This window comes from Mobula birostris, chromosome 12, assembly GCF_030028105.1.
Source record: "Mobula birostris isolate sMobBir1 chromosome 12, sMobBir1.hap1, whole genome shotgun sequence".
Classification (NCBI taxonomy): Eukaryota; Metazoa; Chordata; class Chondrichthyes; order Myliobatiformes; family Myliobatidae; genus Mobula; species Mobula birostris.
The window spans coordinates 58,096,460-58,124,339 of record NC_092381.1 but is presented as its reverse complement, the minus strand read 5'-3'; the positions used below and the strand labels follow the sequence as shown (position 1 = coordinate 58,124,339).

At 38.9% G+C, this 27,880-nt stretch overlaps 1 protein-coding gene across 2 annotated transcripts in view; it reads right to left on the bottom strand.

Annotated features, from left to right (window-relative positions):
- Positions 1-3,542: 3,542 nt before the first annotated feature.
- Positions 3,543-27,880, bottom strand: part of lrrc40 (leucine rich repeat containing 40) — a 92,592-nt gene continuing 68,254 nt past the window's right edge. Inside the window, exons 11-15 of one of the 2 annotated variants that reach the window (XM_072273839.1) lie at positions 16,739-16,846; positions 8,308-8,418; positions 7,455-7,532; positions 6,453-6,638; positions 3,543-5,394 (exon numbers count right to left, since the gene is read on the bottom strand). In XM_072273839.1, the coding sequence (XP_072129940.1) occupies positions 5,289-5,394; positions 6,453-6,638; positions 7,455-7,532; positions 8,308-8,418; positions 16,739-16,846 (589 nt within the window). In that variant the 3' untranslated portion in view covers positions 3,543-5,288. Of the gene's footprint in view, positions 5,395-6,452; positions 6,639-7,454; positions 7,578-8,307; positions 8,419-16,738; positions 16,847-27,880 lie in introns of those variants that run through there. The other variant, XM_072273840.1, reaches the window with a different exon arrangement.

The window sequence follows — 27,880 nt, the reverse complement described above, 5'->3', positions numbered from 1 at the left end:
ACTTTATCTGGTGTTCTTGATGTGGCCTCCTCTGCATTGGTGAGACCTGACATAGACTGTGAGACCATTTTGTCGAGCGCCTTCGTGAAAAGCTGGACTTCCTGCTAGCCATTTTACTTCCAATTGCCATTCCCATTCTGACATTTTGGTTCATGTCCTCTTCTACTGTCACAATCAGGTTGGAGGAGCAACACCTCATATTGTGTGGGTAGCCTGGCATGAACATAAATTTCTGTAACTTCCAGTAATTTTTCCCCCTCTGCTTTCCCTCCCCACTTACCTCTTCTCCTCACCTATCACTCCCCCCAGTACCTCTCCACCTTCCCCTTTTCCCAGGTCCACTCTCCTCTGCTCTGTGATTCCTTCTTTTCTAGGCCTTTACCTTTTCCACCTATCACCTCCCAGCTTCTTACTTCATTCCCCCTCCCCCATCACCTGCCAGTTTGTATACCTTCTGTTTCCCCCCCCTTCCTCTCCAGTCCTGATGAAGGGCCTCAAACTGAAACGTTGACTGTTTATTCATTTCCATAGATGCTGCCTGACCTGCTAAATTCCTCCAGCATTTTGTGATTTGCACTAATGGAACAATTTTTTTTAACTGCAATAATCTAGAACTACTTTATTAAAAGAACATGATTTCACTCAAATATTTATATTTATGCATGGCTTTCTCACACAGGCCCTCATTTTCTTTGGAAGGTCATGTTAACTATTTACTAAATCTAATATAGACGCAATGTTTTAAACCATAAATGTGAATTTCCTTCTTCATTCTAGTTTGCATTCTTCATTTCGGCAAGTAGTTATTTTATTAATGTGCCAAAGCACTTGTAGCCTGAGTGCCTGGACAAATAGGAGAAAAACTGGGGGTTGGGTTAAAATTATTTGTCCAAGAATAAAATGCAGTAGTTCTTCTTCACAACACCACTTGGTGTGCAATATTGCCTTCTGTAGATGAAGCTTCAAAATTCACTATGGTGAAGGGAATTATCTGCATTGTATCATCTTAGTCAATGGATCAGGGAAAATCTAGGGCACCCAAGACTATTCAGGCCATCAAGTGCCAAGTCAAAAAAAAACTTTCCAGCAATTATTGTGTTGCCATGCAGGTAATGGCTATACAACTACATATTTGTATACTGCTAAAATTTGTTGAAAATGATACGAAGATAGGTGGAGGGTCAGGTAGTGTTGATAAACTGAGTCTGCAGAACTTAGGACAGATTTTGAGAATTGGCAAAGAAATGGCAGATGGAACATAGTGTAGGGAAGTGTTTGGTCATCCACTTTGGTAGAAGTAATAAAGGCGTAACTATTTTCTAAACGAGGAGAAAAGTCAGAAATTGGAGGTGTACAGAATTTGAAGTCCTTGTGCAGGATTCCCTAAACTTACAGGTTGAGTTGGTGCTAAGGAAGGCAAATGCAATGTTAGCACTCATTTTGAGAGGACTAGAATATAAGAGCAAGGATGCAATCCTAACCCTTTATAAGGAATTGGTGAGGCCTCAGTTGGAGCATTGTGAGCAGTTTTGGGCCCCTTATCTAAGGAAAGATGTGCTGGCATTATAGAGGTTCACAAGAATGATTTCAGGAATGAAAGGATTAACATATGGAGTGTTTGATGGCTCTGGTCCTGTACTTGCTGGAGGTTAGCAGAATGAGAGGGGGATCTCATTGAAACCTATCGAATATTGAAAGGCCTAGACAGCATGGGTGTTTCCTATAGTGGGCGAGTCTAGGAACAGAGGGCACAACCTCAGAATCAAGGAATGACCACTTAGAACAGAAAGGAAGAGGAATTTCTGTAGCCAGAGGATGATGTACCTGTGGAATTCATTGCCATGGATAACTATAGAGTCCATGTCATTGAGTATATTTAAAGCAAAGATTGATAGGTTCTTGATTTGTCAGGGCATCAAAGGTTACAAGAAGGTGGCAGGAGAATAAGGTTAAGAGGGATAATAAATCAGACATGATGGAATGGCAGAGCAGACTCAATGGGCTGAATGGCTTAATTCTGCTCTTATGCCTTATTTTTAGCTATAGGTAATAACATATTACATTGTCATGCATGCAGCTGAGTTGCACCTGTCTCCACCATCCGTGTAAAATTATTTTACGACTTGTCTCCTCTACAAATTACATTAAATCTCTGTTCCTTGGTGTTTGACTTCCCTGCTAAGTGAATACATTCTCCCCATTTCTGCCTCTCCTTTTGTATCAGCTCATTCAATCTTTTTTCATTAACAACAATTACCCAGTCCTGGAGATGTCTAGTAAATCCCTTCTGCAGCTGTGCCTGTGCAATCACTCCTTTCTTGTCATTTTGCATGCAATTCAAGCATTACATCCAATTCATATTTTTAGCCACAGGTAATACTATATTACATTGCTTAATTACTGTTAATTATTTAATTGACCTGTCTGTTAAGAACCATGCACATCCAGAGCATTGTATTTATTTTGTCATCTTGTTGCAGCTCCTCAAAAATATTACCATGCTTTAATTAAATTCCATTTGTCATTTTTCTGCCAACTAACCAGTCCATTTACATCTCAAAGTACTGATGTCACTGTATACTACCTTGAGATTCATTTCTGCAACTTAAAGCTTTACTCTTTACTGTCAACTCCAATTTGCACTTACTAATTAAATCCAATATCTTTAACATGTTATTTTACTGTTTTCTAATCTTTTTCACCTCCACTAAAGATGTGGGGTTGGGGATTCACCACCTCCAACTAAAAGGCAAAATTGATTAATTCAATCAATATCTTTTTGGATTTTCAACATGTGCTGTTACAGCAGTATAATTCAAACAATTTTTTTTGTTCAGGCTCTGATGGACTAATCATATCTTTTGCTATTCTACATACCCCTGTTGGTTCTATTAAGAGTTTTTTCTACTTAATTAATATTAGTTTTTAATCACCTTTCAGTTAAAGTCACACTTCCAATTTTTCTTTGAGACTATTTTGAAGAATGTTGCCAATAACAGCCAGGTGTGCTTTCCCTATAGAGATTTCCAAATTTAATTCATTGAAAAATAAAAGAGGAAAGTTTAAATCAAATATTTGTCCAAGTATTTTCTCCACAGGATCCTTGCTATTTGAAACCAGAGAAAACCTCCTGCAATACAACATTCTTGTTGAAAAGGAAAGGAATCCAAGTTTAGTGAACATTTTGTAGCTGGATAGTGCATGGATGAGTTTCCATAATGCAAAGATAGAAGGGAAACTATCCTCAGGCCTCCCTGGTTTAGATATTACAGAACAGATTGCATTGTAAAAATGAACCCTTACACAAGTGCAGCTTTGTTGATGTAAAAGAAAACAGTCACTTTTCTATGTCATAATTCATAAATGAGAAAGTATGGTAAAATTTAGTCAAACTGCAGTATTTTGTAAATAACTGTCAACAATGGCATTTAAATAATTTATCATTTAGATTGTGAATGTAAACATCTGCTTCTGCAGTCAAAAATATTTTACTTGACTTGAAAGCTGCTTTATGTGCAACAAAAGACAAAAAAAACTTTACAGGATTTTACAGTTTTTAATTTCACAGACTGTAGTGAAGTTGACAAAAACTTGTTTGTTTAAATGCACATGCAAGTCTAATCCTTCCAATTTTATTTAGGACTTTACAATTCTACTGGTACAGTGTATATCTGTGTTCAAAATACATTTTGCATATTCTGTATGTACATACTTGGAGAAATTTTACCTGATATTAAAAGTAATTAAGCTACTCATTTACAATTTGGGTGCAAAGTATAGCAGAGCTATTTTTGGGCTTTGAAATTCTGGGATTTTTTTCTGTATTAAAAAAAGTGAATAATGTATGAAGTCTCTTTAATGAAAGGATGTTAATTTAAATTGTCACACATTTGTAAATAATCTCTTTGCTGAATGGATTTATCTTCTTGTCAATGCTGTATTGCATAAGTTTCATTATCAAATTTCATAGTCTGTTTTTTTAAAATCCCAATTTTTAGGTTGAATTAATGAATTCTTAATGTATTAATGCTATTGTCAAAATATAAAACTGTGCTAATGATTTGCATTTCTGGGAGCAGGTAATCGTGATTTTGTTCACTGTCAAACACAGTCTATAGCTTTCATAAGAACAAAATTCTATTTCAGACTTGGGTAAGGCTGGGGAGTCGATGGGATATTGATCCAAATAAACCAAACAACCGATGACTTTGAGATGCTTTCTCCTGTAGTTATCAATAAATGCGCCCCCACCCCACTGATGTGGTTTTAAGCAATGTTGAGCATGAACAGTCCGTGCTTGATCCTAACATTTTGTCTGGGCTTATTAACCTCAAAATGACAAGTACTGGAATACTACACATATTAAACAGCGTTTCCTCTGTAGATTTTTTTCTACAGATCAGTTCATTTTGATTTAAATGAATCAGTACCACATTTACACAATAGCAGTATAAGTCAATATTTAATATTATTTGATGTCCCAAAATAATGGATATAATTGGGTTTTCTCTAGTTAAATAATTGAAAGCATAAACAATCCCAAAATTGCACTGAAGACTCATTAACAGTTTATATATAACTAAGAACAAATTGTATTTTGAATAACTTGATTGCACTGAATTAAACTTCAAAACCCACACGGAAAATTGCAGTTGGGCAAGAAGTTATCCCAACTCAAAAGACAACATTGTAAGTCTATATTAATTTCTATTTCACTATATTAAATGGATTGGAATTTATCTTCAAGATGATGAGTCAAGCAACAGGTACAGTTTTGTTCTGCTAAAATGTTTGAGCAAATTTGGCAGTTCACAAAATATGTTTGGCCAATTATCATCTTGGATATTTTTTCCATAAATATATTTTAGACGTGAATAACATATGAAATGGACTTACTGCTTTGTGGAGTAAGAAAGAGAATGGTGGAAAGGCAGCATGGAAGGAAGATAAAACAGAAGGGTCAATGCGGGCTGAGCATATCATGAGTGATTGGAAGGTTATCACTAAATAGCTAAATCTGTCTTATAGCGTTCTCCTTTTATAGAAAAAGATTTTTAAAAATCTCAGTCAAGTAAGCTTCAATACATTTCAAAGAATTCCCATCTAGTACAATATGAACATAAACTGAAATAATTAAAGAAACAAGAAGCCTGTGAAACAAGTAGAATATAACAAAACCTATTCAAAATAAATCACAGAAAATATTAAGCTATAGAATTAAGCCAACTTTATCAACAGAACCCATGATCAAACACCTTGAGAAAAATCTTATTCTCTAAGACACAGATTTATGTAGGAATGCGACTCCTAAGGTATTCCAAGACTGCAGTTGTTCCTCTTGCTAAAATAGCTGGCCTTGGATTACGAAATGGATTTCCTTCGAGTAACAGAGTTCTAAAAACAAAACAAAGAGTATCACACTTGTTGACAGATAAATATAAACATCTCAAACAGACCTGTGTTTATTATCCAATATAATATACCCCCTTCTACTGTCCCAGGGGTCCATAAGGAAATCCAAAAGAAAAATCAACTGAAGGCTTAAATCAACTTTCATCCAAATGAATGCTTAACAAGAAAAACACAGCATAGAACCAGAATTGAGATCAACTCAAATGTTCAATCAAACATAATAGTTTAGTAATCATATTTATCTTCCAGAATCAATATGCTGGATCTCTACTGGCAATTAAAGTCAATGGCAAAAGTCCACCACTAACCAGTTTATACATTGATCTTTATATGATTAGTGACTGAAGATGTTGACTATGTCAATATCCAGATTCATAACTCACGTTCTTAGTGACTATGTTCATATACTAATCCTACATTTATTTTTCAGAAAAATTCTTGACATTTACTGTATACCAAAGTCAAATAGCATTCTTCCAATGTTTGACCCGTTTCCTCTATTTTACATGTGTATTTCTCCTTTAATTAGATAAGTCATATATTTGCTTGCCTGGCTGGTTAAAAAATATTGGCAGTTTAAAATTAGTGTTTTTAACTTTTTTTGAAACAGTACATAAATAACACCTTGACTACATTTTAATTTAATCTGCAAGTTGAAAAAACATAACATTTTACAATGCAAGTCTGTGTAATTAACCATGCAGTTTTTGTTTTTTACTGACAGCTAGTCTCAGAGCCAAGGTCCATCATCAGGGTTCTGTAGAGACAGGATGCACTTGTGCCTCAGTATCAAGTGATCTTTAGCACTGAGCACAGAAACAGCCAAGGCATCAGCTCAAGGCGTACACATTTTTGACTTGGTTACAATCAAGCGGCACCATACTTCCAAAGTAGTGATCATTAAAACTTTTTAAACAGCAGTGCCCAACTGGTACAGGATAAACTGATGGCTATTCTAAAAAATAGATTACCAGGACCATAATTTATCAAAAAATACAAGTTAATGAAAAGCACTTTTACTGTGAATTTTAAATATTTACCTTAGGTTTCTGCATTTCCCCAACTCTGGTGGGACATGCATTAGGTCATTGTTTTGCATATCCAGTGTAGATAGTTTGTCAAGTTGCAGCAACTGGCTAGAATCAATTGCCCCGACCTGATTGTTGCTAATCAGTATAGTTTCCAGTGCTGGAATATTGTATAACACATCAGGGAATTCTTTAAACCTAAGTATAGAAAATGAAGTGAAAATTTAAAAACTAAATCCGAGAAAAAAAATTGTTACCCAATAATTCATCATTCACCACTTGCTCAAACTGGTTGAGCACATACCAAGGGTAAAATAACAACTTATAATAATATTGCTACCTTTGTTCAATTAGTTGGTGGTTGGTTGGGAGGGCGGGGGAGAGGTGTTGGTAAGATGGGAGAAAAGAGAAAGTGAATCAGATGAAGAAAGCTGACACAAATTTCACCACGCAGACAAGCTTAACATAGCTTGACCTCATGCATTTCAACATCACTGCTGCACATAATGGGTATTAAATTGTTATATCTAACAACAGAGTCAATCTAATCCACTTTCTACACCTTAGAACTGGTAATAGTGTCATTCACATATCACTCCATGGAATCTCCCTCAATACTTTGTCATCATCTTTCTTCCTTACAATCACACCATTCAAACTATGTTTTAACGAAGCTTTTGGTCACCTGTCCCATTATCTTTCTTAACTGATATTTGACTCCTGTGAAGTTATTTGGGCCCTTTCCCCAATTTAAGAATGCAGATATTTCACCTGCATGTAGGCAAAATACTGTAGATCATCTTGATTTTGAATACTAGAATACTATTTCGTGTAAGGAGACTCTGTTTATACTGATTTTCTCCGAACAGACAGAAACTACTTTTGAAATTGTATGCAGAAACAAATATAAACCCAGACCCAACAAATGGAAGATAATCTATTATCCAAAGAACAAAATTTGAATACTACATTAATATTGTAAAGGAAGCAATGATTTTGGAGTAAAATACTGACCTGTTAAATGAAAGGATTACAGTTTGTAATTGTTGTAGCTTTTTCATTTCCATTGGTAATGAAGTCAAAATGTTATTTCTTCAGAATTAAGGGAAAAAATGACAATAAGGCAATAGCAGGAAGCTATCAAATGAATGCAAAAGAAATGTAACAGAAGTTTCATTTTCACACTTAACTAATCAAATCCTCAAAATTCTACTTCAGGTCTCAGTCAGTCAGTTTGTCTTTTAAAACCATAAGCTTAAAACATGGTTAATCTGATAACCTGACAGAGAGAAAACCATATACAAATATAAATCCCTAAAAGTGGACTGCAGACAACTTATATTTTAAAAACAAACCTTTAGGTACAGAATAAACAAATTTAGTGTGAAATCATGCCATTTGAGAAATTTGTAAACCAAACTGGTTTTAAATGCAATAAAGACTTAAGGTTATGCAATGAGTTCTCAGATGAGAAGTCAAAATTTTGTCTTTAATATTTTTATCCATCCGTAAGTATTTTTATTATAATCTGTTTTCAGCCACTTAAAAACCTTTTTAGACAGTTACAAATTAAGACTAAATTACAGAGATTTCCCAAGGTATGGTTGGAATCATGCTATGACTGAGATTAGGCTAAATTCCATATTCTGCCTTAAGGATTTTACACTTGGGATTCACTTCTAATGAATTTCAATTTCACATCTGAAGTAGAGTCATTCTGTGATGACGTGGTGGCATGTGGAATTTCAGCGTCATTATTCAGCAAAAGTACGGAAAGTTAATTTTCTGTGCAAATGATGGATGGATCTACATAGCTCTACAAGTCACAGATGAAATAGCGATAAAAATGTACAAGTCCCCAACCTACCTCAGATCCAGATGTATCAAGTGCTCCAGTGTGCAAAGCTCCAAGGAAATAGAATCAAGCTTGTTGAAACCAAGATTTACATCAGTCACCGTGGCTTTAAGCTCTGCAATCCTGTATAAAAATACTAATGTTATTGGCATCATCTTGGTGTCTTTATCATATAACACTAGTTAAACATTCCAATTTAATTTTTGTTCTAATGAATGGAAACTTTTAAAATCATTCTCACCCACCAAATACAACTGTAAACCACAGATATATGCCCAGTGTTTTGACCCAACAATTTAAGCAGTTTCCTTTACAGTATTATCAAAGCAACTGACAAGAAATATCCTTTACTTTTTATTAAAACAGAAACCCAACTATTTATACACATTTTCAACAATAACTAGGACTTTGGAAAATAGGAATTAAAATTAAATTGATGCAGAGCATTCTACCATCAATGTGTTTAAAGATAAAACTGGTGTCCAGAATTACTATTGATCCTAACTTTAAAAATAATGACCATGTTACCACAAGAGATTCTGCAGATGCTGGAAATCCAGGGTAACACACACAAAATACTAGATGAACTCAGCAGGTCAGGTAGCATCTACAGAGAGGAATGCACAGTTGACATTTTGGGCTGAAACTCATCATCTTGGCCCAAAACGTCAACTGTTATTCCTCTCCATAGATACTGTCTGACCTGCCGAGTTCATTCAACATTTTGTGAATGACCACATCATGCAGGAAAGTGGCAAAGCTAAGCACCAGTGGCTGCAGGGCCTACTTCTGTTTCTATTTCAGATGTTCATTAGTTGTTGTCTTGAATACAATGTCTAATAATGAATTCAAAAGCAATAGCTTAAAAGAGATTTAATGATGATGTCATTTCAGTGGTGTTGCTAACTTTTATATTAGGCTAATCATTTTTAATCTTTCAGATTAAACTGCATGTGACCTCAAATCTCAGGAACAACTTTACTAACAAGAGAAAATTTGCAGATACCATATCATTAACAAAAGATAATCTGCAGATGCTGGAAATCTGAGCAACACACACAAAATGCTGAAGGAACTCAGCAGGCCAGACAGCATCTATGGAAAAAAAGTACAGTCGACGTTTTATGCCGAAACCCTACAGCAAAAGTACAGTTGGTGTTTTGAGCTGAAAGCCTTCAGCAGGACAAGGGGTTTTGACCCAAAGCATCGACTGCACATTTTTCCATAGATGCTGCTTGGTCTCCAGAGTTCCTCCAGCATTTTACGCATGTTGAACAACTTTACTAAGATTTTTTCCCTCTTCTTTCCCTTTAAAAACATAGAGTGTACATAAGAAAGTACAAGTCATCTGGCCCCTTGATCATTCAATAAGGCTATGTCTGAACTGATTTTGGTCTCAGCCTCACTTTCCTGAATGTTCCCCTTTATCCTTGACTCCCCTTGTAGATGAAAGATCTTTTAATTTCCAGCCTCAAGTAGATTGAGTTCACCATGCTACCCTTACTAAATTTCCACAGTTCTCTAGACTGGAGAATTCCAGAGATTCAGCACGCTCTGGAAGAAAAAAAAATTCATCATCTCCAGCTTAAGTAGAAGTCCCTTATTCCAAAACTACCTCAAGTTCTAAGGTAACCCACAAGAAGAAACACCCTCTCAGCATATATGCTATTAAACTTCTCTAAACCAGGAACCAAGATCTCTAACAACAGAAATTCTGCAGATGCTGGAAATTCAAGCAACACACATCAAAGTTGCTGGTGAACGCAGCAGGCCAGGCAGCATCTCTAGGAAGAGGTGCAGTCAGCGTTTCAGGCCGAGACCCTTCATCAGGACTAACTGAAGGAAGAGTGAGTAAGGGATTTGAAAGTTGGGATCTCCTCCTCCCCCTCCAACTTTAAAATCCCTTACTCACTCTTCCTTCAGTTAGTCCTGACGAAGGGTCTCGGCCTGAAACGCTGACTGCACCTCTTCCTAGAGATGCTGCCTGGCCTGCTGCGTTCACCAGCAACTTTGATGTGTGTTACCAAGATCTCTAACCTATCTCCTTAAATAAAGAACATGCCGCAGCCATCTTCCGGTTAAGTGGCAGTGAGCTTGGACGCAGTGGTCTCTACAGGGCCAACCAAAGATTTTATTATCTTTTTTAAATATCTTTTTATGATCTCAAGACGCTGCTGGACACTAAGTACTGCAGGTCTACCCCACCAGTGAGTTGCTTGTTGACGGAGAAGCTGGAGTTGGTACGGACCATGCTGCTGCCTGCTACAGAAAAGCATCTCAGTCAGTGTATGAGGGCGGTGTGCAGTCCAACAGCAAGTGATTGTCTTAGTTGTTTTTCACACGACTGCAAGACCCTGTTGGACATTGGTAATGTGGAATGCTGCAAGTCCGATTCGCTGATTTACTGGCAAGACTGACAGTGGGGGAGCTGTGTGGTCTCGGTTGTAACACGGTGTCACGTATTTGCAGCCACCCAGGAGAGAAGCATCGGAGTCTGCTTCTGAAGGCGCTGTGACTCCGCATCCATGCTGGCATCAGTGCTGCCCTCCAGTGTTCACTCGGTGAAAGTGCAGGCTTGCTCTTGCCGACAACATTCATGGACTCAGGGACCTGGGCTGTATATTTTTTTGTGTGTGGCTGTATGTTTACTGTTATGTTATATGTGCTATATACGCCTTGTGCTGTGTATGACTGTTTTTGCACCTTGGTCCTGGAGGAACACTGTTTCATTCGGCTGTATTCGTGTACGGTTGAATGGCAATTAAACTTGAACTTGAAACCAAACTGAATACAGAACATTGTTGGTGTGCATCATCAGTGCCATGCACAGCTATATCAAAACTCCCCTATTTTCATATTCTGTCATCTTTGCAATAAACATTCTGTTAGCTATCTTAATCATTTGCTTTCATTAAAAACTGATTTTATATGTCATATACAAGGAAGCTTTGAGCCCTCTTGGCTGCATTGCTCTGCAGTCTCCCTATGTAAACATTCTGCTTTATAATTCCTACCAGAATTCTAACGTTGTCACCTCCCACATGAAAGTCCATCCAAAGAAAATGTCCCACCATTCAATCTATTTCTTTGCAAACTCTATCCTCACAACCAGCTTTCCGATCTTTTGTATCTTATGCAAATTTACTCCATTTTCCATTTTATTCATTTAAATCATAATTAGCTTTTTATGAGCATCATTGCTTCCTCATCCATCTTTTTGATGCCAGAAAATGTTTCCAAAGTACCTTTGTTCCCTTCATCCAAGTCATTAATAAAAATTATAAATGGTTGAGACCCCAGAATCGATCCTCCTGGCAATCAGTAAAAACTTCCATTTATCCTAACACTGACTTTATTAGTGAGCCATTCTTCTGACTAGGCCAATAAATTATCCCACTGTCACAAGCAATATCTTGTAAGTTTTTAATTTGGCACCATATCAAATGCTTTCTGGAAGTCCAAATACATCAATTGGCTCCCCTTTATCTACCTGGCTTATTATATTCTTAAAGAACATTAATAATAGATCTGTCCGACACAATTTCATTTTCAATACACAATTCAGCAGGGTTAACCTGAGTCTTGAACTGTTCTGGTACTACCTGCATAACAATGAATCACAGAATTTTCCTAATGACGTGTTAGGCTAACTACCCTAAAATTTCTCACTCTCTCCCTTCTTTCCTGGATAGTTATTTGTTGTTTTGCAATCCACTAAACCCTTCCAAAATCAAAGTAATTTTGTCACAGCAAAGCCAATTCATATAGTATCTCTGCAGTCAGTTAGTATTTTAGGATGCAGGTCATCAGTTGTGGCAAACCTGTAGCCTACCTCCCCATACTTATTATTGTTCCTTTTCCTTGCAACTGCAATAGTTCATCACAGATTTCCTATAATTAGAATGTGTTAATTGCCTTTTATCATGAAGCCAAATATAAAATTTGATTGGAAGGTGACACAAGCAGGGATGACAACTTTACAGTAATGGCTAGAGTTTCTGGGAGCAATATGGAAGGTGCAAGATAGATACATCCCGAAGTAGTAGTGGTATTCTAAAGGCAAGATAACACAACTGTAGCTAACAAGAGAAGTCAAAGACAACATAAAAGCAAAAGAGTGCATAGAGCAAAAATTAGTGGGAAGTTAGAGAATCGGGAAGCTTTTAAAAACTAACAAAAGGGCAACTAAAAAAGCCAGTTTTTTTTTCAGGTATATAAAGAGTAAAAGAGGGATGAGAGTAGATATCAGACCGTTGGAAAATTTCACTGGAGAGGTAGTAATGGGGGACAAGGAAATGACAGATGAACTAAATATGTCTTCACTGTGAAAGACACCAGCAGTATGCTAGAAGTTCAATAGTGTCAGAAGGCAGATGTAAGTGCAGTTGTTATTACTATGGAGAAGTTGCCTAAGAAGCTGAAAGGTCCAAAGGTAGATAAGTCACCTGGACCAGATAGACTACACCCCACGGTTCTGAAAGAAGTACTGAAGAGATTGTGGAGGCATTAGTAATGATATTTCAAGTATCAATAGATTCTGGAATGGTTCTAGGGGACTGGAAAATTGCAAATGTCACCCCACTCTTCAAGGAGGGAGGGAAGCAGAAGAAAGGATATTACAGGCCATTTAGCCTGATCTCAGTGCATGGCAAGATGTTGGAGTCCATTATTAACGTTGAGGTTTTGGGGTACTTGGAAGCACATAATTTTTTTTTAAAGGCTGAAGTCAGCATGGCTTCCTTAAGGGAAAATCTTGCCTGACAAATCTGTTGGAATTCCTTAAAGAAATAACAAGCAGTATAGAGGATTGGCTGATTGGCAGGAGGCAAAGAGTGGCAATAAAGGGAGCCTTTTCTGGTTGGCTGCCAGTGACTAATGGTGTTCCGCAGGGATGTGTTGGGACCGCTTCTTTTCATATTATACATCAATGATTTTGATGACGGAATTGATGGCTTTGTGGCCAAGTTTGAGGATGAAAGGTGCAGGAGCAGGTAGTGTTGAGGAAACAGGGAGGGTGCCAAAGGCCTTAGACGGATTGGGAGAATGGGCAAAGAAATGGCAGATGGAATACAGTGTCAGGAAGTGTATGATCATGCACTTTGGCAGAAGAAATAAAAGCATAGACTATTTTCTAAACAGGGAGAGAGAACATACAAAAATCAGAGGTGCAAAGGGACTTGGGAGTCCTTGTGCAGGATCCTTTAAAGGTTAACTTACAAGTTGAGTCAGTGGTGAGGAAGGGAAGTGCAATGTTAGCACTCATTTCGTGAGGACTAGAATATGAAAACAAGGATGTAATGCTGAGGCTTTATAAGACACTGGTGGGTATAATGAGCAGTTCTGGGCCCCTTATTTAAGAAAGGATTTGCTGACATTGGAGAGGATCAGAGGAGATTCGTGAGAATTAGTCTGGGAATGCAAGGGTCATCGCATGAGAAGCATTTGATGGCTCTGGGCCTGTATTCACTGCAATTTAGAAGAATGAGGGGAGATTTCATTGAAACCTATTAAATGTTGAAAGGCCTAGATAGAGTAGATGGAGAGGATGATCCCTACGTGTGAGGGAGTCTAGGACTGGAGGGCACAGCCTCAGAACAGAGGATTGTCCATTTAGAACAGAAGTGAGGAGGAATATCTTTAGCCACAGGGTAGTGTATCTGTGGAATTTGTTGCCACAGGTGGCTGTGGAGGCCAGGTCATTGGGTGTATTTTAGACAGAGGTTAATAGGTTCTCGATTACTCAGTATGTGAAAGGTTAAGGGAAGAAGGCAGGAGAAAGGGATTGAGAGGGAAAATGGATCAGCCATGATGAAATGGTGAAGCAGACTCAATGGGTTGCATGACCTAATGCTGCCTATGATCTAAGTCTTATGGTCTTGTGTCTTAAAACTACAGATGCAGAAATCTGAAAAAACTCAGCAAGTCAGACTACATCTGTAGAAAAAGAAACAGTTAACTTTTCAGATCCAAAAACCTCCATCAAAGCACAGAGACATTAGCCTAGGTATCTTGATAAAGTCAGATGTTAAGAAACATTTAAGCTCCTTCTTCTGTGTATTGTGTTGAAAATGCCAGTAAAATGTTGTATATTCTGGCCTACATATGTCTGACAGACCAGAATATACAAAGGAAAGAGAAGGAGGGATGACTGTCAAAAATGGCCAGTCAATACAAACAGTATGAAAAAGCCAGATATCCAAAGTTGAGTCTTGCAAGCTGCAATGAGCCCAGACAAAAGATGAGTTGTTCCTCAGGCTTGTATTGGGCCACAGATGGAGAGTTGAGTGGTGCTGGTTTGGTGAATTAAAACTATAGCCTCAGAGTCACTCCTGTGAATTGAATGCAGATACTCCACAAAGTGATCCCCAATTCGTGTTTCGTTTCTCTAATGCAGAGCAGGGCATGCTGTAACACTGTATGTAGCACATGAGATTGTAAGTGCAAGTGAATCACTGCTTCACCTGCAAGGACATTTGGGATCCGTGGATGGCGAAAGGGAAGCAGTCTTAGGACAGGCGATACAACTCGTCCAGTTACACCTTAACTTGCCATCTGATAATGAGCAGTAGACTGAGACAGAAGAGCAGAGCAGGGAGTATCAAATAAGGAACCCCACTGAAATACCAAAAGGGAAGTCAGGTAAGAGTTTGGTAGTGAAATCTTACCGGGGTTGTCAGAAATTGCAAAGGTTGATAGACTAGAAGGTGGGGACTGAGCATCCTGTTCTTGCTTTGCAGTTCTTGCTAGCTTTCTTCCATAATCTGTTTATCTTTTTCTAAAAGTCATCTTTCGCTGATTTCTATAATTTTCCATAATCTTCATGGCTACCATTAATCTTTCCAACAATGAGTGATTTTATTTTCAATTTGATATCATTCTTTCTTTAATTAATCATCACTTGATTTATTTTCTTTTAATCTTTTTCTCTCAAAAGAATACATCTTTGTTGAGACTCAAAACATCTCTCCTTAAATATCTGCCACTACTTATGTACTGTCTTACCTATTAATCAATTTTTCCAGTCTGCTTAGCCAAATCTGCCTTCATATATTTTAATTATCCTTATTTAAATGTAAGGCATCTGTACAGCCCAAGTTCATCACTATCAAATTGAAAATAAAATGCTATCCTGTTACACTCAGTCTCTCTGAGGGTCCTTTACTATGAGATAATTAATCCCTTCTCCTTATTCAAACAAATCTATATCAGTCATTATATACCATTTGAAGAATTGTCTCAAAAACACTGCTTCTCAGTACTACTATTACCAATTTGATTTCTCCAATTATCATAAAGAGGAAGTTTCTAGCAATCCATTATTATCTGATTCACTCTCCGCTCTACTGTTAGGGTACCCAAAGACTAGTAACATCAGTGACAACTTTCCCTTGCTCCTCATCTCTAATCAAACTGATTATTAAACTTGATATGCTTGCTCCTTACAATTCTACTGATTTATTACTAAAAGACCAATCACACCATCTTTACCTTTTTGCTTATCCTTCCAAAAAGTAGCTAGAATATTTAATTTCCAGCCACATTTTTTGTATTATCAGGTCATAATGTATATATTTATTTCTATTTGTGTATTCAGTGTATTTGTCTTCTTGAGAATGTTGTGTGCATTTAGAAAAAAAAATTCCCAGTGTTCCATATATATTTACTGGTGCTTTCTAATATTTCTACCTCTCTGTCACACTCTCAATCATAACAAGGCCAAATGCTAAATAGAAGAACAACACTTTCATACTCCACTTGAGTAACCATGTTCTTTTCCACCAATTCATCCAGGTTCTCTCCAACTTTGTTCAGCCTTTCCATTCCTTCCTCCCTTGTTATCAGGACTCATAACTGTTTCCCACTCAGTTTCATTTGCACATTACTCATCCACTTGGGTTTTTACTCTCTTAAAGGTATTCTACCACTTGCTCTCATACCCTTGTCTGTGTCTCATGAAATGAAACACAATCGTTCCACACCAGTCATCACCAAGACACACATTTGTGTTGTTGACCCACGCCAATTTGGACAAGGCTCGCATTATTTCAATAGATTATTATGGTTGTGGTTCTTTCTATTTGAGACTCTAGCTGCCTGTACGATCACACCAGTACCTGTTTGTCATTATAATCAATCATTACAACTGTATCTTTTACTTCCACTTTAGTATGAGTATGGAGGAGGTATCCTTAACCATAATATCAATACTGCTTCAGGATTCATACAACTTCTAATTCCCTCCAACTGTAGCACAGTGCCATGGTAAGTCTGCTTAGGTCATTCAAATCCTCTCAAAATGAATCCTAACATTGCACTTACCTTTGAAACTAATTGATTTGTACTTCATGTCCATAAACTACTGAGATCCCAGATTATGTGTCAGGTTTTTAAAACCTTTCTAACAAAAAAAAGGGTTCACAGGTAGTAGGTATATTAGACCTACCTAGAAGGGACTCCAGTCAACAAGTTCTTACTCAAGTTCACACTAACAATGGGAGTTCCATTAGAAGCATCAAATACGTCATCTGGAACAACAGTGGCCTTTTGGTTACTGGGTCAGAAAGAAGAATGATGTTTAGTTACTGAAAGGGTTTAAGTCAAACAATAAAAATACTAAAGTTACTTCTGGAAATAAATAAATCAATTCTATATACGTAATACATCATGCTTAGGTCCATAAATCTTTGGCTTAAGTAAAGGTGCTCTCATATAACAGTTAAACTGTTGAAATACATAAATAATTGACGTTTTCAAATATCAGAAAGGCTTCCTAAAAAAGATACAACACGCTTATATAACCTGTAGCAATCTAGAGAGCACAGAATGAGCTTTGAGATCCCATATCTAGGAGGCCATATCTTATTTGTTTCAAGGATCATCACTTGCAAAATTCACTATATTTTAAATATGTAAATTACAAGCTTATTCAGGAAAACACTGGTGGATTCATCTAAACCAGTAAGTTGGAAATGTTGCTCAGCTTTCTCTGACGTCTGTTTTAAATGATTATAAGGTACAACAAATATTTTCATATTTATTAAAATACACATCAGAATTGAATGATTTTGATAAATTAAAGTTCCTGGAAACAAAGCACATCACTAATATCCTAGAGGGTGTGGTTGCTGGTACTGCACTGGGGGCAGGGGGTTAAACTAGAGTTGTAGAGGAATGGGAATCAGAGTGCCAGAATAAATAGTGGAGAGATTGTGGAGATAAGAGTGGGAGGGATTAAAGGAGGAGGGGTGGCATTACTAGTCAGGGAAAATGTTACCACAGAAGACCCAACAAGAGAGAGTGCAAATTTTGATCTCCCGTTAGGGATTGAGACAGGGCAGGTGACCGAACTTTGTGGAGGGAAACACTTTGCATCTAGTAATCATTATGCCATTAGTTTCAATATAATTATGGAAAAGGATAGGTCTGATCCTTGGGTTGAGATTCTAACTTGGAGAAAGGCCATTTTTGATGGTATCAGAAAGGGTCTGTAAGTGTGAATTCAGACAGGTTATTTTCTGGCAAAGGTGTACTTAGGAAGTGGGAGGCCTTCAAAATGAAATTTTGAGAATACAAAATGTATATGTCTGTCAGAACAAGACAAGGATAGCAGGTGTAGGGAATCTTTGGTTTGTGAGAGATATTTAGGCCCTGCTAAAGAAAAAGAAAGGTGCAATGGAAGTATAGGCAGGTAGGAACAAATGAGGTACTTGAGTACAAGAAATGCAAGAGAACACTTCAGAAAGAAATCACGAAGACTAAAAGAAGGCATGAGTTGGCTCTAGCAGTCAAGGTGAATGAGAATATTAAGGGCTTCTGCAGATTACGAGGGACAAAATTGGTCCTCTGGAAGATCAGAATGGTAATCTATATGTGAAACCAAAAGAGATGAGGGAGATGTTAAATGCATTTTTTTTCCATCTGTATTTACTCAATACAGGACACAGAATCTACAGAAGAGAGGTAAAGCAGCAGCAAGGTCATGGACCCTGTACAGATTACAGGGGAGGTGGTGTTTGCTGTCTTGAGGCAAATTAGGGTGGATAAGTCCCTAGGGCCTGACTGGACGTTCCCTCGGAGCCTGTGGGAGGCAAGTGCAGTAACAGGTGAGGTACTGAAAGATTGGAGGATAGCCAATATCGTTCCGCTGTTTAAGAAAGGGTCTAAAAATAAAACTGGAAATTATAGGCCAGTAAACCTCACATCAATAGTAGGAAAGTTACTGGAAGGTATTCTAAGGGACTGGATATATAAGTATTTGGTAGACAGACTGATTAGCATGACTTTGTTTCATAGGTTGTGTTTGACAAATCTTATATAGTTTTTCCTGGAAGTTACCAGAAACCTTGATGATAGCAAGATGGGGATATTGTCTACATGGGCTTCAGCAAGGCATTTGACAAGGTCCCGCATGGGAGGTTGGTCAAGAAGGTTCAGTCACTTTACATTCAAGATAAGGTAATATATTGAATTAGATATTGGCTTTTGGGAGAAGCCAGGGAGTGGTAGTAGATGGTTGTCTCTCTGACTGGAGGCCTGTAAGTAGTGGTGTGCCGCAAGGATTGGTGCTGGGTCCGTTTTGTTTGTCATCTATATCGACGATCTGCATGATAATATAATCAACTGGTACAGCAAATTTGTGGATAACACCAAGATTGGGAGGTCTAATGAACAGCAAGGAAGTCTATCAAAGCTTGCAGCGGGATCTGGACCAGCTGGAATATTGGGCTGAAAAATGGCTGATGGAATTTAATGCAGACAAGTGTGAGGTGTCGCACTTCGGTAAGGCCAAGTCTTAAACAGTGAACGGTAGGGCTCTGAGGAGTGTGGTAGAACAAAGGGATCTAGGAATACAGGTCCATAATCCATTGAAAGTGGCATCTCATGTAGATAGGGTCATAAAGAACGAGTTTGGCATATTGGCCTTCATAGATTGAGGTATTGAGTACAGGAGTTGGGATGTTATGTTGAAGTTATATAAGACGTTGGTGAGACCTATTTTGCAGTATTGTGTGTAGTTTTCTTCACTTCCTACAGGAAAGATGTAAATAAGATTAAAAGAGTACAGAAAAAAATGATAAGGATGTTGCTGGGACTGGAGAACCTGAGTTACAAGGAATGATTGAATAGGTTAAAATTTTATTCTCTAGAATGTAGAAGATTCAGGGGAGATTTGATAGAGGCATTCAAAATTATGAGGGGTATGAATGGGTAAATGCAAGCAGGCTTTTCCCACTAACCTCTACAACTCGAAGTCATGGTTAAGGGTTAAAGGTGAAATGTTTAAGGGGAACATTGGAGAGATCAGAAGCTTGAGAGGATGTAATTGATTCAGGTTCGCTAATTGTTTACTAAAGGCAGCAACTCGCGGCAGTTATGGAGCTTTGAGCATTGATTAACAAGAACAAATTAAAGTAAGGCAGGGACGAGAGGAGTGGTTATCGTTGGAGTAGACAAAGTTAGAATGGAGCTTTTGAGGCTTTAGCTCTTTGAGGTTTTAGTGAGGAGAGGCTTCTGTCAGAGAAGGCAAAAAAAAGCTGTAGGTAGAGTTTTTATCCCTCCTCCCCTTCTTAACACTTGTTCAGTTAGAACAGTAAAGATGCCAGGCAGGATAATGGAATGCTCCTCTTGCAGGATGTGACAACTACACCTGCGAGAAGTGCACCTAGCTGCAGATTCTAACGCTCTTTGCTCAGGAGATGAAGCTGGAACTGGATGAACTTCAGATTATTAGAGAGGCTGAGGGTGCGATAGATAGAACATAGAGAGAGGTAGTTACACTCAAGATACAGAACGCAGGAAACTGGGGGACAGTCAGGAAGGGGATGGGGTTAAACAGACAGTGCAAAGTACCCTGTGGCCATCCCCCTCAACAAAAGAAATATTACTTTGGATACTGTTGGGCAGGGATGACCTAGCAGAGGAAAGTCACAACAGTCGGGTCTCTGGCACAAGTCTGACTGTGATTCAGAAAGGAAGGGAAGAGAAAAGGCAAGCTATGGCGATAGGGGATTTGTTAGTTAAGGAAACTGAACCTCTGTGAGCAAGAACGAGATTCCTGGTTCGCATTTTCCTTCCCTGGTGCCAGGGTCTGGGACATCTCTGATCGAGTCTTCAGTATTCTTCAACGGGAGGGTGAACTAGCAGATGTCATGGTCCATGTAGGTACCAATGACATGGGTAGGAAGAGTGATGAGGTTCTGCACAGGGAGTTCAGGGATGTTAAGTTAGAGGGCAGGACCTCCAGGGTTGAGATTTCAGGATTGCTACCCATGTCATCTGTTAGTGCGGCCAGAAACAGGAAGATTATAAAGTTTAACTCATGACTACAGAGTTGGTGTAGGAAGAAGGGCATAAGATTTTTGGATCATTAGGCTCCCTTCCAGGGAAGGTGGAACCTATACAGAAGAGTCATTTTGTACCTGAACTGGAAGGGGACTAATATCCTAGTGGGAATGTTTGTTAATGCTACATGGTGGCGTTTTTAAACTAGAGTTGCAGGGGGATGGGAACCAGAGTGCCAGAACAGTTTGTGGAGAGATTGTGGAGACAGATGTTGCTAAGACCTCAGACAAAGTCAGGAATCAAAAGATTGAGCATGCTGCGTATATTTCAATGCACATAGTATCATAGGAAAGGTGGATGAGCTCAGGGCATGGATCAACACTTGGTATTACGATATTATAGCCATTAGTGAGACTTGGTTGCAGGAGGGGCAGTATTGGCAGCTCAATATTCTGGGGTTCTGTTGTTTTAGATGTGACAGGGCGAGAGAGATCAAAAGAGGAGGGGTGGTATTACTAGTCAAGGAAAATGTCATGGCATTGTTCCGTCAGGCCAGACTGGAGAACTTATCCAGTGAAGCGTTATGGGAGAACTGAGAAATAAGACAGGTATGACCATATTAATGGTGATACATGACAGACCATCCAACAGGCTGAGGGATTTAGAGGAACAAATTTGTAAAGAGATCACAGACTGTTGCAAGAAACAGAATGTTGTTATGTAGGTGATTTTAAACTTTCCACATGTTGCCTGGGAAACCCATACTGTAAAAGGACTAGATGGGATAGATGTGTTCAGAAAAGTTTCCTTAATCAGTACATAGAAATCCCAACAAGAGAGTGTGCGATACTTGATCTGCTATTAGGAAATGAAACAGTGCTGGTGACAGAAGATTGTGTAGGGGAACACTTTGCATATGGTGATCACAATGCACAATAAATAAATATGGAAAATGATAGGTCTGATCTGCGAATTGAGATTCTAAATTGCAGAAAGTCTAATTTTGATGGTATCAGAAATGATCTGGCAAGTGTAATTGGAACAGTCTGTTTTCTGGCAAAGATGCACTTGGTAAGTGGGAGGCCTTCAGAAGTAAAATATCGAAAATACAAACCTTGTATGTGCCTGTCAGAATAAAAGGTAAAGATAACAAGTATAGGGAACCTGGGTTTCCAAGAGATATTGAGGCTCCGATTAAGAAAACAAATGCAGGTACATAGCAAGTATAGGCAGGTAGCAACAAATGAGGTGCTTATGGAGTATAAGAAATGCAAGAAAACACTTGAGAAAAAAATCAGGAGGGCTAAAAGGCAGCATGAAATTGCCCTAGCAAACAAGGTGAAGGGGATTCCAAGGGCTTCTACAAATATATTAAGAGCAAAAGAATTGCAAGGAACAAAACTGGTCTTCTGGAAGATCAAAATGGTAATCCATATGTGGAGCCAAAAAAGATGGGGTGGATCTTCAATAATTTTTTTGCATCTGTATTTACTCAGGAGATGGACACAGTCTATAGAAGTGAGGCAAAGCAGCATCATGGGCCCTGTACAGATTACAGAGGAAGTGGTGTTTGCTGTTATGAGGCAAATTGGGGATCTAAATCCCCAGGGCCTGACAAGGTGTTCTCTCGAACCTTACGGAAGGCAAATGCAGAAACTGCAAGTGCTGTAGCAGAGATATTTAAATCATCCTTAGAGGCAGGGGAGTTACCAGAGGACTGGAGGATAGCCAAGGTTGTTCCATTGTATAAGAAAGGCTCTAAACATAAACCAGGAAATTATAGGCGGGTGAGTCTAACATCGGTTGTGGGAAAGTTATTGGAAGGTATTCTAAGAGACCAGATTTCTGAGTATTTGTATAGATAGACTGATTAAAGGATAATCAGGATGGCTTGGTGTGGGAAGGTCATGTCTAACCAATCTAATAAGAGTTTTTGAAGGAAGTTACTAGGAAAGTAAATGAAGGCACGGCAGTGAATGTTGTCTACACGTTGTCAAAGCATTTGATAAAATCCCACATGGGATGTTGGTCAAGAAAGTTCAGTCATTTGGCATTCAAGATGAGGTTATAAATTAAATTAGGCTTAGCTTTGTGGAAGAAACCAGAGAGTGGTAGCAGGTGATTGCCCCTCTGACTGGAGGCCTGTGACTTGTGGAGTGCCACAGGAATCATAGAAACCATAGAAACTACAGCACAGAATCAGGCCTTTTGGCCCTTCTTGGCTGTGCAAAACCATTTTCTGCCTAGTCCCACTGACCTGCACACGGACCATATCCCTCCATACACCTCCCATCCATGTATCTGTCCAATTTATTCTTAAATGTTACAAAAGAACCCGCATTTACCACCTCGTCTGGCAGCTCATTCCATACTCCCACCACTCTCTGTATGAAGAAGCCCCCTCTAATGTTCCCTTTAAACTTTCCCCCCTCACCCTTAACCCATGTCCTCTGGTTTTTTTCTCCCCTTGCCTCAGTGGAAAAAGTCTGCTTGCATTCACTCTATCTATACCCATCATAATTTTATATACCTCTATCAAATCTCCCCTCATTCTTCTACGCTCCAGGGAATAAAGTCGTAACCTATTCAACCTTTCTCTGTAACTGAGTTTCTCAAGTCCCGGCAACATCCTTGTAAACCTTCTCTGCACTCTTTCAACCTTATTTATATCCTTCCTGTAATTTGGTGACTAAAACTGAACACAATACTCCAGATTCGGCCTCACCAATGCCTTATACAACCTCATCATAACATTCCAGCTCTTATACTCAATACTTCGATTAATAAAGGCCAATGTACCAAAAGCTCTCTTTACGACCCTATCTACCTGTGACGACACTTTTAGGGAATTTTTTTATCTGTATTCCCAGATCCCTCTGTTCCACTGCACTCCTCAGTGCCTTACCATTAACCCTGTATGTTCTACGTTGGTTTGTCCTTCCAACGTGCAATACCTCACACTTGTCAGTATTAAACTCCATCTGCCATTTTTCAGCCCATTTTTCCAGCTGGTCCAAGTCCCCCTGCAGGCTCTGAAAACCTTCCTCACTGTCTACTACACCTCCAATCTTTGTATCATCAGCAAACTTGCTGATCCAATTTACCACATTATCATCCAGATCATTGATATAGATGACAAATAACAATGGACCCTGTGGCACACCACTAGTCACAGGCCTCCACTCAGAGAAGCAATTCTCTACCACCACTCTCTGGCTTCTTCCATCGAGCCAATGTCTAATCCAATTTACCACCTCTCCATGTATACCTAGCGACTGAATTTTCCTAACTAACCTCTCATGCGGGACCTTGTCAAAGGCCTTACTGAAGTCCATGTAGACAATATCCACTGCCTTCCCTTCATCCACTTTCCTGGTAACCTCCTCGAAAAACTCCAACAGATTGGTCAAACATGACCTACCACGCACAAAGCCATGTTGACTCTCCCTAATAAGCCCCTGTCTATCCAAATGCTTGTAGATTCTGTCTCTTAGTACTCCCTCCAATAACTTACCTACTACTGACGTTAAACTCACCGGCCTATAATTTCCCGGATTACTTTTCAATCCTTTTTTAAACAACGGAACAACATGAGCCACTCTCCAATCCTCCGGCACTTCACCCGTAGACAGTGACATTTTAAATATTTCTGCCAGGGCCCCCGCAATTTCAACACTAGTCTCCTTCAAGGTCCGAGGGAACACTGTCAGGTCCCGGGGATTTATCCACTTTAATTTTCCTCAAGACAGCAAGCACCTCCTCCTTTTCAATCTGTACAGTTTCCATGATCTCACTACTTGATTCCCTCAATTCCATAGATTTCATGCCAGCTTCCTTAGTAAATACAGACCCAAAAAACCTATTTAAGATCTCCCCCATTTCCTTTGGTTCCGCACAAAGCCGACCACTCTGATCATCAAGAGAACCAATTTTATCCCTTACAATCCTTTTGCTCTTAATATACTTGTAAAAGCTCTTTGGATTATCCTTCACTTTGACTGCCAAGGCAACCTCATGTCTTCTTTTAGCCCTCCTGATTTCTTTCTTAAGTATTTTCTTGCACTTCTTATACTCCTCAAGCACCTGATTTACCCCGTTTCCTATACATTTCATACAACTCCCTCTTCTTCTTTATCAGAGTTGCAATATCCCTTGAGAACCAAGGTTCCTTATTCCTATTCAATTTGCCTTTAATCCTGACAGGAACATACAAACTCTGCACTCTCAAAATTTCCCCTTTGAAGGCTTCCCACCTACCAATCACATCTTTGCCAGAGAACAACCTGTCCCAATCCACGCTTTTTAGATCCTTTCTCATTTCTTCAAATTTGGCCTTCTTCCAGTTCAGAACCTCAACCCTAGGACCAGATCTATCCTTGTCCATGATCAAATTGAAACTAATGGTGTTATGATCACTGGAACCAAAGTGCTCCCCTACACAGACTTCCGTCACTTGCCCTAATTCGTTACCTAACAGGAGATCCAATATTGCATCCCCTCTAGTTGGTCCCTCTATATATTGATTTAGAAAACTTTCCTGAACACATTTTACAAACTCTAAACCATCTAGACCCCTAACAGTATGGGAGTCCCAATCAATGTATGGAAAATTAAAATCCCCTACCACCAGTACTGGGTCTGTTGATCTCTACGTCAATGACGTGGATGATAACTGAATCAGCAAATTTGTGGACGACACCAAGACAGGTAGTGTAGTTGACAGTGAGAAAGGCTATCATGGCTTGCAGAGCAATCTGCATCAGCTGGAAAATTGGGCAGATGGAACTTAATGCCAGACAAGTGCGAGGTGTTGCACTTCAACAGGACCAACCAGGTGAACGGTAGGGAACTGAGGAGTGTGGTAGAACAAAGGGATCCGGGCACACGGGCCCATAATTCATTGAAAGTGGCGTCACAGGTAAATAGGGTTGTAAAGAAAGCTTTTGACACATTGGCCTTCATAAATCAATATATTGTGTACAGGAGATAAGATGCTATGTTCAAGTTGTATAAGACATTGGTGAGGCCTAATTTGGAGTATTGTATGTAGTTTTGGTCACCTACCTACAGAACAATGTACACAAGATTGAAAGAGTACAGAGAAAACTCACAAAGATGTTGTCAGGTCTGGAGGACTGGAGTTATAAGAAAAGATTGAATAGGTTAGGACTTTATTCCTTAGAACGTAGAAGATTGAGACGAGATTTGACAGAGGTATACTAAATTATGAGGGGTATAGATAGGGTAAATGCAAGCAGGCTTTTTCCACTGAGGTTAAGTGACAATACAACTGGAGGTCATGGATTAAGGGTGAAAGGTGAAAAGTTTAAGGGGAATATGAGGGGAAACTTCTTCACTCAGAGGGTCGTGAGAGTGTGGAATGAGCTGCCAGCACAAGTGGTGCATGCGGGCTTGATTTCAATGTTTAATCAAAGTTTGGATAGGTACCTGGAAGGTAAGGGTACGGAGGGCTATGGCTCTGGTGCAGTTAATGGGAGTAGGCATTTAATAGTTTTGGCAAGGACTAGTTGGAGCTGAAGGACCTGTTTCTGTGCTGTTCTTTTTAATGTTTATCTATATATATACACATGGCTAATATATATCTATCATATATACATGGCTAATCTGAAGAACACAAGTGCAAGAAGACAGTGTTGCCCAAAATGTTACAAGTGTTAGCCGATTACACTGGGCTCAAATTACATAACTGTACAGTCATTTTCAGAATAACATTTGCAGGAAAAGTAGGACATAGTGGTTATATTCTTAATTATGAGTGGCATGCATTAAGAAGAGCAGATGTTCAATAAGGATAAAACTTATCTTCTCAAAAAGCCCGAAAGACAAGTACACCACCCAGACTGGTGAGGAATTCAGAGATTGGAAAATTCACCAGCATAAAAAATACACAAAAGATTCCTCCTGCATTAATTTTTTAATGTTAAAACCTAGAATGAGACATTGTCTCAATGCTTTGCTTCTGTTAATATTTAATGTCTAGGGCCCTGTGAAGGTTGCTACCTTAGAACTGAAGAATCCTTTTATCTAAAAATGTTCTAAATTTCTGGAATATGGCAAGACCAACATTATTGGCTATCTCTAATTCCCCCTGAACTGAGTGGCTTGCTAAACCATGTTACAGGGCTTCCATGAGACAATGCAGATGTAACACCCTGGGAAAGGTTTCACTGCTAATGTAATGGTCTTTCTGTAGAAGCACTGCTAATGTAATGTTTTTTTCTGTAGCAGCAGTGCTTGGGTTATGGTTGGAGATAACGGGGGCTTTGGAATGTGCGCCGTCTAATGAAAGGAGTGTTGCGTGATTGAGATCGAGGTGATCGGAGTCTTTTGTTCGGCAGAAGATGGAGAGAGGAGATGCCAGAAAGGAGAGGTCATAGACACCAGAAAGGAGTGGACAGAGTGGGGATGAGAGTCGACGAAGCCAGGGGAAATCGATGGAGGTCCAGCGGAAGGGAAACCATGAGCTCCAACTTGTGCAATTTAGACTGTTTCATTAAAATGGGCCTTTTTCTTTTTGTTTTACTTTACTAACTATACTTTTTATATATATATACACATACATATACATATACACACACACATTCACACGCATATTTTTTATATATATACACACACATATTTTTATATTACACACACACACACACAGTGGCATGCAAAAGTTTGGGCACCCCTGGTCAAAATTTCTGTTACTGTGAATAGCTAAGCGAGTAAAAGATGAACTGATTTCCAAAAGGCATAAAGTTAAAGATGACACATTTCTTTAATATTTTAAGAAAACTTGTTTTTATTTCCATCTTTTACAGTTTCAAAATAACAAAAAAGGAAAAGGGCCCGAAGCAAAAGATTGGGCACTCTGCATGGCGGTACTTAGTAACACCCACTTTGGCAAGTATCACACCTTGTAAACGCTTTTTTGTAGCCAGCTAAGAGTATTTCAATTCTTGCTTAGGGGATTTTCACCCATTCTTCCATGCACAAGGCTTCTAGTTCTGTGAGATTCTTGGGCTGTCCTGCATGCACTGCTCTTTTGAGGTCTATCCACAGATTCTCAATGATGTTTAGGTCAGGGGACTGTGAGGGCCATGGCAAAACCTTCAGCTTGCACCTCTTGAGGTAGTCCATTGTGGATTTTGAGGTGTGTTTAGGATCATTATCCTATTGTAGAAGCCATCCTCTTTCCTCTTCGGCATTTTTGTTTTTTACAGACGGTGTGATGTTTGCTTCCAGAATTTGCTGGTATTTAATGAATTCATTCTTCCCTCTACCAGTAAAACTCCCCATG